This window comes from Protopterus annectens, chromosome 5.part0 (assembly GCF_019279795.1).
Source record: "Protopterus annectens isolate FY-2018-M chromosome 5.part0, PAN1.0, whole genome shotgun sequence".
In the NCBI taxonomy this organism is placed as follows: Eukaryota; Metazoa; Chordata; order Ceratodontiformes; family Protopteridae; genus Protopterus; species Protopterus annectens.
This window is the reverse complement of record NC_056735.1, coordinates 163,309,217-163,321,239: the sequence shown is the minus strand read 5'-3', so window position 1 is coordinate 163,321,239 and position 12,023 is coordinate 163,309,217. Positions and strand designations below refer to the sequence as shown.

At 37.7% G+C, this 12,023-nt stretch overlaps 1 protein-coding gene across 1 annotated transcript in view; it reads left to right on the top strand.

Moving 5' to 3' along the window:
- Positions 1-12,023, top strand: part of MGAT4A (alpha-1,3-mannosyl-glycoprotein 4-beta-N-acetylglucosaminyltransferase A) — a 2,332,896-nt gene that overhangs the window by 2,248,387 nt on the left and 72,486 nt on the right. The window contains exon 15 of the mRNA XM_044072194.1: positions 1,174-1,286. Coding sequence (XP_043928129.1) covers positions 1,174-1,286 — 113 coding nt within the window. The remainder of the gene's footprint in view (positions 1-1,173; positions 1,287-12,023) is intronic.

The following is a 12,023-nucleotide window of genomic DNA, read 5'->3' as shown; positions in this document are numbered from 1 at the left end:
TAATATTGTCAGTCCACCCTATCAATTTGTCTTTGGAATAAGGGGCACAACTGGAGACCCACAGAAATGCCACATGAACATAGAGAGAGGGTACAGACTCTACACAGGAAGCACCCTGTCCAAGAACTGAAGTAGAGACTCAAGTACTTGGAGGCAGAATGATAGGCTTCCCTACACATGCTTGAGGTGAAATTCCTCAAGTGTCAGTAGATCACAGAAAAAAAAAGACAAACTTAACGTCAAACACTTTTTCCCATAGGAAATCATTGCCAGTGCGATTTCTATTTGTGCGCTGGCAGTGAGTCACTTATTTACGAAGATTTCTCCCTTCTTCAACTTGGTATGACTGTGGAGTTGGCATACATAAGATTGAAGACTGTAGGAGCTTGCCCCCTATGGAAAAAAAGAAAAAAGGAGGTTTTTGCCCTTTTGGATTTCATAATTTTTTTTTTTATTCTTTTGGAACGTCGACTTTCAGGATGTTGGCATTTTATACTAGAACCCCGACCATTAACCACTCCATAACTGTACAGCCCTAAATTTATCAGTATGTATGGTAACGTCATCAAGTTTAAGTGATTTAGAAAAAAATATGTTGAATTATGGTTCCGGGTTTGAGGGGCAGCCTCAGTGGTGCAGTGGTTAGCATTGCCGCCTCACAGCAAGAGGTTCTCTGGTTCGATTCTCGGCTGGGGTGCCTTCTGTGCGGAGTCTGCATGTCCTCCCTGTGGTCGTGTGGGTTTCCTCTAGGTGCTGCGGTTTCCTCCCACATCCAAAGACAATGCTGTAGGTGGATTGGACACACTAAATTGGCCCTAGGTGTAAGTGAGTACATGTGTGTGCCTTCTGTGGAAGGTTGGGCACCGGGCTGGCAACTCGACACCGTAAAACCGTACATAAAAAAATCAAAAGCTGTAGTTGTTATTTAGTTCTTGGTCTAATGCTACCTTTTCCTTGCATGTGATTCATATTCTAGAAATATGTGTTGTACTTTGTCTGTTGTCATTATTTTAAGCTAGAAATGAACTTCAACTTCTTTTGAATTGAAGAAATAAAGTAAGACCTTATTTGTTAGGATTTTAACTGTTCTTCTTCATTAAGAAACAGTACTTAAGTTTTTTTTACAAAGTCATATTACTAATGTCGAGAGACCCTTTGTTTATGCACTTTTAGGTAAATTTGAAAATGGACTAGCAGAAGGTACTGTAGATGCCAGCCTAAACCCCGTCATGCAGCTTCGACTTTTTACCTTGAAAGATTCTTCTGTCTGGGCTATTCTTAGTGAGGTAAGATGCTTGTAAACTGTACATCTGATGGAATCGTGTACCTGTTATTTTACAGCATTGTCCTTGTTCTGCTCTGATTTAATGATTCCTGTCACTATGCTCGGCATAATTTACACAGTATATACTGCGTTCATATCTGTAGTCGTTTTGTAACACCTGAAGTGCGATATTTAGTAAAACAAATGTATGCCCACCCCATTATAAAGTGTTGAGCAGAAACCAACAAAACTATGAAATCCAACATGGTTTCATAACCCATTTACTGCAGATTAGACGCTTCCTCGACCAACAGGATCATAGTGTGCCGTTGAATCCCTTGCCAGATTGCAGCACTTGAACAGAATTTTATAATGTGAGATTAAAGGCAGAAAACAGAAAATGACATGAATGTTAGACAACTTCATGCTGTCACTTTTCTTTTTAGTGTCCTTCACTGCAGGACAAAAGATGTTTTATATAGTGAAGTTTTGCCATTATGGTTTTGAAGATCACAAGACAACTTTGAATTTAAGCTTACCATTTCAGTGGAACCTAACATAACTCACAAAGACTTAGGAAATAACATTCTAGACAAGACTATACCAGCAATGCAGCTTTGAGGTAACAGAGACATGTTTCAGAAAAGGTAAAAGGTTGAACTATGATGGCATCTGAGATTTGATACAGTGTCTGGCAATATGTTTAAGTTCTACCGTACCTGTTGACATTGGAAATACTTTGCTAAATTTTTGGTCAGCGTTTAAGTTGTTTACCACCTGACTTACTCCTGTCTCAATGGCCAATGTTTTTTGACTCCTCTCTTTGAAGTTAAAGCCAACCAGGAGACTTCTCTGTCAGGGTGATAGGGAAACATTCATTCAGGAGTCCAGACCATCTTATCTGAACCTGAAAGGTGAGTTTATTTGTGTCATCAGTACAACAGTCAAAATTTGCCATGTTCCTTCTTCAGATGTTTCCCAGAGGCAGCATTTAGAATGCAGATAATGACTGATGGAATGGACCCTTACAAAGCCTCACTGTAAAATGGAAAGGTAATCCTAGAATTGTTCCCTTAAAGTGTAGTGAACCATCCAAAGGTAGCCAGGTAACACAAACAACCAAGGACATACAGTTGCCTACAGTCTGTAGTGATCTAGAAAGAAAGATGAAATTGAGATGAAATGTGATTTCCAATTTCTTGCTAGCAGCAGTGGATTGTTCATGACCCAAAGAGTGTGGATAAGTGTTGTGGAAGTTTTCTGAGAGTAAAAAGTATTATGCATACTATAAAATTTTTTTTGCAACTAAATAGCATTTTTTTCCCGTTTCTCAGAAAAGAAGTATATGGAAAAGGTGTATGGTTGGCAGGATTGAGACTTCTTTTTAAGAAATCTCTAACAGTGGTCCCTAACATTGATCTCTCTTTCTCTCAGAAAATCTTGAATATATGACTTGTGTTAGTAACAGTCTACCTAATCCTGTTTTCATGGACTCACACTATGTAGAGTGCTAAGTTTTTAATGCAGTGATTTTGACTGAAACAGATGAATCAGCTAGGTTCTGTACTGTGGAAAAGATAATCCATCAAACTAAGGCTGTAAACTGCTAATTAACCAGCTCTTAAGCAAAGGAGTGGGTGGCGACCTGACTTGAGTGTAGCACCATTTTCTTTTCTTAAACACCTTTATTAAATTATCACTTACGACATAGTCAAACATACATTGATATAAAAGAAGAAAAATATTAACATGTTTCCAGTTAACATATATCATGCATCTTATTTTTTTCTATCATCAGGCCAACATTACATAAATTGCTCAATTCCTGCCCTCCCTTAAACCTCTGTCCTCTTCCTGAACATCATTCTGCATGTAGTGTTCTCACAATTTCCATTTATGTATGTGTAATTTGCTCCTTCTGTTTTCTAAAGATCATACTTCCAGTTCTTTTCAGTTAGAATATTCACTACTTCAAATACAGCTGGTTTAGACTTTGATTTCCATTTTCTAGTAATTTCTTCTTTGGCAGCCACCAGAATTAAACATAACAAGGCCATACTATATCTAAGCAATTCAGATCCTGTGTCCCAGCTCAAAAGAATCATATCCTTAGTTACACCCATTTACTCACATATTTCTGACAGAGTACTCTGTAGAGGAAATGTTAATCTGCCAACTCATTATACTCCCAAAATAAACTTCTTTCTTCCCTGTCACACCTCCAACATTTGCCGTCTACCTGAGGAAAGATTATTTTAAGTCTGCTTGGGATATAAAAATACCTAAGCAAACATTCCCAGCAAAATCCTTTAATCTCCTGGACTTTGTTGCATACCTGGAACCATGCATATGTCCTGCTATTGTTTCCTTGTCTATAGCTTATCCAGTCTCTCTCCCCAATATTTTCTAATTTCCTCTGATTGCTTCTTATAGTTATCATGCAATATTTTGTATGCCCTACTAATTATTCCTTTTTTAACAGCAGTTTCTTGTGTAGATGCACCCAAAAAGTCTACCAGAGCAGGTCTTTCACTTAGGATTCCCTTATCCATTTCTGTTTGCCTATACTGTATCAATCCCTGGTAGGGAAGGCAGTCTGTAGTCTAAACGTCTTCCTGGCCTCATCCCATTCTGTTGTTTTTCCCTCTCTAGTTATTTGCTCCCAATACCTTGGTTCCTTTGCCAGTTTTCTCTAGTAAATTCCATCCCCCTCTTGCCTGTTCTGTTTGCCCCTACTTGCAGTAATCTGTATTGGCAAAATCTCCTTTCTCCATTCTCGTGTTGGTTTAGTTCTTGGAATAGTTTTTGGTACTGTATGAGTATAAAATTCTGTATGGCCGTTACTGTTCTCCTTAAGGATCTGCATCCAAAATCACACTTTTTCCTTACTTCTTGAATCCCCCCTCTGCTTCATCATCATCCCTTTCCACTTTGAATTTTAACCTTCTGCGTGAGTTGGATGGATCAGCTTATCACACCTAACTCTCACCAACTTCCCTCTCAGATAACCTCCTTCAGCTCTCAGTTAATTATTGTTCGCAACATCTCTTCTAGTTGATAAAAATATGACTGATCTGTATATAAAACTAAAGGAACTAAATCTGCTTGTATCTTAATATCCATATCTATAAATAAGAGCTTCCAGTTTCTCAGTTTTTGTATCATCTTTTGTTTACTCTCTTTTCATATTTATTTAGCTGAAATAACAGAAACCTTTTTAATCCGTACTGTTAAAATACTTCTGTGACGTCCCACCTCTGAGACAGTGATCAAGGAGCCTCACTCCTCAACACTGACACTGGTGGGAAATGTTCACTGAGAAAAAAGTATAGACAAGCACACTCACACGCGCGCACACACAGTATTTTCAAATGCAGCCGTCTGCACGGAGTACAGTCTCCCTTAAGAGCACACAGGGAATGCACACTCCAGTCCTGGGGCTGAACATTCTCTCCGGGCCCCCAAATAAGACTCCCCACTGACAAAACTATAGAGTTGAGTCCTTAGCCGGGTGTTCCAAGCCAAGTTCTCTACCACCATCTTTGTGAAATCAGTGCTCTCTGTGTCCCTGTTCAAAGTAGCTGACACACACACACACACTTTGAGATTTGATTTTCTCACATACATACACACACACACACACACACACACACACACACACACACACACACACACACACACACACACCTGGAAAAGGCTGGCACAGCTTACCTGCTTTGCCACCTGCACTAGACTAAAAGGTAGATACACTACCCACAGAACAATCAAAGCTAGCTACTCTTAAGGCTCTTACCAGGGTACAACACTGAGATGTCCTAGTCTGGATTTATCAGGTACAAAGTAATATCTTCAAAGAAAGCGGTTTCTTTATTACCAATACCAGTCATTTCCTTGAACTTCTGAGTCCCTTATTTGTGTTGCCAATGGCTCTAAACATAAATCAAATAACAAAAGGGAGAGAGGACACTCCTGCCTGGTTCCTCTGTTCAGACACAGTTTATCAGAGAGGAGCCCTCCCACTTTAATTCATGCCTCTAGTCTTTCATATATTCTCCTAATTAACTTATTATTGAATCGGGGAATGCAAATGCTTCCATTGCCCTAATCATATAATCCCAGATTACTCTGTTGAATGCTTTCTCTGCATCAAATTCCATCAACAACAATGGTATTTTCCTACATTCTGCTTCCCTCTGGATCATCATTGTTTTATTAATGTTGTCAAATACTTGCCTCCCCTCCACAAACTACATTAATCTGTATCAGTTTTGGAAATATATTTGCCATTCTTTTAGCTAGTATAGACATAAACACTTTATTAAAATTGAAGTGGGTCTACATGAAGCTGGGTCTTTACTGTCTTTAAGTATTACAGCCAGTACAGCTTTCTTCCAGGATATTGGTGGTTTCCCTCCTTTTAAAATACTGGGAAGCAAAACTGCCCAGATCTTTATCATTTTCTTTCCTCCTAACTTTCAGACTTCCAGAGGAATACCATTGGCAGATTGGTTGTACATCACCATTTTATCTTCTGTTCTCTTATCTTAACTGAGTTTCATCTACTTCTAACTTTGGCATAATTTAGTCTTCTGTAAATATTTCCATTTGTGCCGTTTCTTGATTTTTTACATTTTTCCGCTTTGTACAAACTTTCATAAAATTTCCAAAATATTTGTAATACATATACAGGCATTCTGGTTCTGTTACCCAAGTTGTACTAAACGTGTTTGTGCTTTAGTCTAGAGTTATTATCAAAAGTAGTTTAACAGCAGTCTTTCAACACATTTGCATATTACCCAGATACTCTTATTTTCTCTTTAGCACTCTGTAGTTCCAGCTCTTCTTGTTCTGTGAGATTACCCTTATTCTGCTATACTTTAACCTTTGTCAGCCCCTCTGAATAATTAGTACTACTTAACCATGTCTCTTGTTCTTTTATTTCTACTATATTTTTAATCTCCATTTTCATTTTACCCCACTCATGTAGCTATAACCTCTGAAGAAATTTCTGTCTTTCCTAATAACTTGTGAATAATTTCCACTACCCTTTATTTAAATTCCTCTCTTTTTAACAGGTAGGTGGGAAAGCGTCATTATCTCATTTTTATTTCATTACCCTGCATTTTTATCCTAGTTTTTATTATTGTGTAACCTGAAATAGTTATTGGATATGTGTAGCAGCTTTCAATTAAATACACATGTTCCTTTGAAATATAAATTCTGTCTAGTCTAGCCCAGTTATTGTACCTTGGGGAATAATATGTAAATGCTGTCAGAGTTCTTTACTACTAAATTCACATCTTCCCTACCAAATTTTTCATAGATGTATTCCAAAATCTACCCTGTTTAGGTGTATTTTCCATTTTGGGCCCGCAGATACAGTACAATGAAAAAGTATTTGGGCCCCCCCCCCCCCCATCCTGATTTCTTGTTTTTTTGCATGTTTGTCACACTTAAATGTTTCAGATCATCAAACAAATGTAAATATTAGACAAATATTAAACAAAGATAACCCAAGTAAACACAAAATGCAGTTTTTAAGTGATGATTTTATTTATTAAGGGAAAAAAAACTATCCAAACCTACATGGCCCTGTGTGAAAAAGTAATTCCCCCCTTGTTAAATCATGAAGTAACTGTGGTTAATCACATTTTTGGGAAAGCTGAGTTGAATTTCACAAGCTACACCCAGGCCTGATTACTGCCAGACCTGTTGAATCAAGAGATCACTTAAATAGAACCTGTCAGACAAAGTGAAGTAGGCCAAAATATCCCAAAAAGGAAGACATCATACCGTGATCTAAAGAAATTCTGGAACAGATGAGAAACAAAGTAATTGACATCTGTCATTCTGGAAAAGGTTATAAGGCCATTTCTAAAGCTTGGGACTCCAGCGAACCATGGTGAGAGGCATTATCCACAAATGGAGAAAACATGGAACAGTGGTGAACCTTCTCAGGAGTGGCCAGCCAAGAGTGCAGCGACGACTCATCCAAGAGGTCACAAAAGAATCCAGAACAACGTGTAAAGAACTGCAGGCCTCACTTGCCTCAGTTAAGTTTAGTGTTCATGACTCAACCATAAGAAAGAGACTGGGCAAAAGTGGCATCCATGGCAGAGTTCAAAGGCGAAAACCACTGCTGACCAAAAAGAACATAAAGGCTTGTCTCACTTTTCCCAAAAAACATCTTGATGATCCCCAAGACCTTTGGGAAAATATTCTGTGGACTGACCAAACAAAAGTTGAACTTTTTGTGAGGTGTGCGTCCCGTTACATCTGCGTAAACATAACACAGCATTTTGGAAAAACATCATGCTAACAGTCAAACATAGTGGTGGTAGTGTGATGGTCTGGGGCTGCTTTGCTGCTTCTGGACCTGTACGACCTGCTGTGATTGATGGAACCATGAATTCTGCTGTTTACCAAAAAATCCTGAAGGAGAATGTCCAGCCATCAGTTCGTGACCTCAAGCTGAAGTGCACTTGGGTTCTGCAGCAGGACAATGATCCAAAACACACCAGCAAGTCCACCTCTAAGTGGCTTAAAAAAAAACAAAATGAAGGTTTTGGAGTGGCCTAGTCTATGTCCGGACTTGAATCCAATTGAGATGCTGTGGCATGACCTTAAAAAGGTGGTTCATGCTCGGAAACCCTCCAATACGGCTGAATTAAAACAATTCTGCAAAGAAGAATGGGCCAAAATTCCTCAACAGCAATGTGTAAGACTCATTGCCAGTTATCGCAAACGCTTGATTGCAGTTGTTGCTGCTAAGGGTGGCACAACCAGTTATTAAGTTTAGGGGCAATTACTTTTTCACACAGGGACATGTAGTTTGGATAGTTTTTTTTTCCTTAATAAATAAAATCATCACTTAAAAACTGCATTTTGTGTTTACTTGGCTTATCTTTGTCTAATATTTACATTTGTTTGATGATCTGAAACATTTGTGTGTGACAAACATGCAAAAAAATAAGAAATCAGGAAGGGGGCAAATACTTTTTCATTGCACTCTACAGCCTCACTGTTGCAAATCAAGTTCTAGTCCCCACCTGTAATATTCCCTGCTGAAAATTGATTATTTCTCCAAAGGTTTTCTTAATCTCCTTAACAACAGTTTTTTTCTGGATTATAAATACATGACAGCATAATTCTTACTTGCCAATAGCCCCTTACTACCACAAAATCTACCACTATTATCTTTTTTCTTTCCTCTATCACTATTGTACCCAGGGTTGCCTGATTTCTGACTGGCTGGGTAGGGACAAAGTGAGGACCACAAAAAAAGGTCGTTAAACATGGAGCTACTTCTGTTTAATACAGAACATCAAGCAGTTCAGCATTAAACCCATGTTTAGCGATTTTTGATTGGCCTGCATGCTGGTATACGGGCCAATCAAAAAAAAAAGCAGAGGGCTGTTTCACCGGGATTTAAACCGACAGTACATGACTGAATCGGGCTGCTGATTCCGGGACAGTCCTGCTCAAATAGGGACGTCTGGCAATTCTGATTGTACCTCCTCTAGAAATTAATATAATTACTCCCACTGTCTGGCAACCCTGATTGTATCTCCTCTAGAAATTAATATAATTACTCCCACTCTCCTTTGTCCCTGATATTCTGCTGTCTATCCTGAAATCATTTCTTTATCAATGTCCAATGCTAATTTCTTTCCCATTGTGTCTGCTGCTGCTTTGCTATTTGCACTCCGCATTTCTTAATATAATTCAATACCGTTCCCTTTTTCTGTATACCTCCAAGGCCATTTACATTACAAAAAATATGGATTTTGTTGCTATTATGATAAGAACTTATTGTTCCCAGCTATTATACATGACATTTTTCTTTAAATGTGCATTTCCAACTATTACATGCAAACACTAATGTTTGGCAGGCTGATTTTTTATAAGGTTTCTAGTCATCTCCATTTGAACCTATATCACATTTTCAAGTCATTTTTTATGAAAACCCTCAAACAAAAAACTAAATATATTTTCAGAACACACCCATATGTTGTTAACTCAGAACAGAGACACAAAAGCTATATATGTCTTCAAGAAATGAAGTTTAACCCTCCAGATAGAAAGACAGTTGCCCCAATTGGCAGCTGCAACCACAGATATTACCTAACCTAAAGTTTAGGTTACTCTTGCTAAAGCATAAGTTAAAGCCTTTATTCCCACTCACACTAATTAATGACTCTTCTTTCCTTTCCCTGTTCCTGTCCTAGATGTGAAAAACAGCTAGTATGCTTTCAGAAAATATTAAGTTTTAGCCCTAAGAAAATGTGCACTGGCTATCTTTAAATAAAACTAAATTATACACTGTTCCATTGAATGCATTACAATATGAAGCCTGCTAGGAAATCTGCTGTCTCTTATTAACTTCTAATAATTTTAAACTTTTATTTTCACTGGACTGCTTACCCTTGTATCTTTTGGTTTTGAATTTCCCTCAGCAAAGAATGCTCAGAGCTCTCTGGGTTAATTGTTTGCACCTGCAGACAGCTTGTCAGCTAGAGAAAAAAGCTGATAACTCTGCAGGTGCATGAAGGAATCCCTGTCAGTTTCAATCTGCACAAAATAGAATGTACAACTGCTTTCAGCTGCAGACGTTCTGACTCTTGAATATTTTCTAATAGAGAAAAACAAGATAGTTTAATTGTATATGCAAGAAACCTGGCACTTCTGGCTTTCATCATTTTGTGTTATTTTTCAAGCCTATTTGCTTACAAAAAACATTTGTTTATAGATTAAGCCACAAGCATCAATCTAGATATTCACCTTTGCAGAAATAAGAGGGGGAAAAAAATCTCATTTCTACAAATTGTATAATCAGTCCACTTTTATAACCCACCCACCCTCACCCTAGTAGCCCAGGATCACAGCATAACTTAAATGTGCTTTTGTATAGCCTTTCTTCTCTAATTACATTGCAAAGCCTATATTTCTTACAACTAAAAATAACTTGTTTACTTTAATATATTTTTAAAATACAATTACTGAAAAGACCCCCCCCCCATCTCCGCATTTAAAATACCCCTGACTGCATATTGCACAAAACTGCTTTGTTATATAACATACAGTTTATATTGAGAAATGTTTTATACAGATACTGTTAAGAGCAAAACTTTTTACTTACGCTTTTTTCTTTTAGTGTCTTTCTAAACATTAATGACATAAAGTGTGCTGTATGCTTTACAGACCATCGACAAGTTTAACAATTTCAACAAAAGGCCAAGCTTTCTTCAATGTGAGATTATAAAGCTTTCTTCAACCACTTTTCATGGAAAGCCATTTTTTCACAAATGTTGACTTATGCTTTATAATCTCAACATTTATTCACTAATTTCAGTGGTGCTGGTATTCTTTCTTTTCATCTCCATCTCTCAACACCAGACTGGTTCAAGTCCAAGGTACTCCTGATTCTTGTAGTCAGCTCATGTGGTTTTTGTGCCTCTCAAGCATTTATCTTTGGAACACTGGAAACAGTTTCACTGTTAAAGTCTCTCTATGAGCCTTACCATCAAAGGAATGAGAAGCAAAGTCTCCTTCTATTTGATGGCTCACTTTTTGTTGGGTCAGATTTTGTATTTCCTCCTTAGCCTGTTCTGTATCAAAACTTCCTTGATCCTCCAGGAAAAAAATATTCTGAAGGCAACTGGATACAGCAGCTTGAATATCTCATCTGCCTTTTGACATTTCCTGATTACTGGGATGAACTTGCTTCTCTTCTGTATACTGTATAGTGAGTAATCATTTTCCACAGGCACTCTGCTGTCTCCAGTTTTAGTACTTTTCTAATTTTAGTACTTTTGCCTTCTGCAACAGTTTTGTCAGGTTCATCGCTTTCTTCTGGTATGATTGCATCTTTACTATTAAAACTCTTGGCTGCTCTCTCACGGCCAGGTTTGGAGCATACACTCTATGTGCCTTTTCAATTAACAAATCCTGATGTGGAATACCAGTCCAGTTACTTATTTTTGTTTTCATAAAAATAAGTCTGGTCCTTCCAGTTTCTCTGGTGCAGCAGAAAATCTCAGTTTTTCTTCTCATGTTCTGTCTTCTGCCTCTGGCATTTTTTGAAACAGATCTTGAAAAGTCAAATATTCAGCCAGCCTTTCCTTCATTTCAGCCTCTGATTTTTTTCAGTTTTATCAATTTAACAGAATAGCTAGTTATAGCTTCTTCTGTTTTTCCAATGTTATTCAAGTTTTTATACTTCTTCAGTGTTCATTTTATTTAAATCATCTCTGAGTATATTTCATATATTTTTCCTCTCAATTACTGGAAGCCATCTCTTGTACCAAAGCTAAAGCTTGAACTGCTTTTTGCTGAACAGCTGCAGGATTCTTTCCAGTCAGTGTTTTCTGTTCATCTTTTCTAGTTGATTGGTTTTCAGGTTCTCTAAATTTGTAATTTTTCTGGCATCATGACAGTGTGCTTACTAGCCAGTAAGCGAGTTTTACTCAAGTTGGCAAAATTACTTGCTGCTATTTATCGTTTTCTTATTTCACATTGGGAATGTTGAAATTAAGCTGTTGATCAGTCTGCAGCCATCTTGGAAGACTGACCGTAGCATCATTTTCAGCTAAAAACAAAGTCCTCACACTATTTCTACAAAATTGTTTCTCATCATGGATTAAAGAGCATTGTACTCTTTTTAAAAGTTGAGGCAGTTAGCCCTTAGGGACAGAGTTTATGGGTGTTCTTTTTTTTAACAATTATCGTATTAGTAGAATTTGTAATTGTAGGTGCCCTC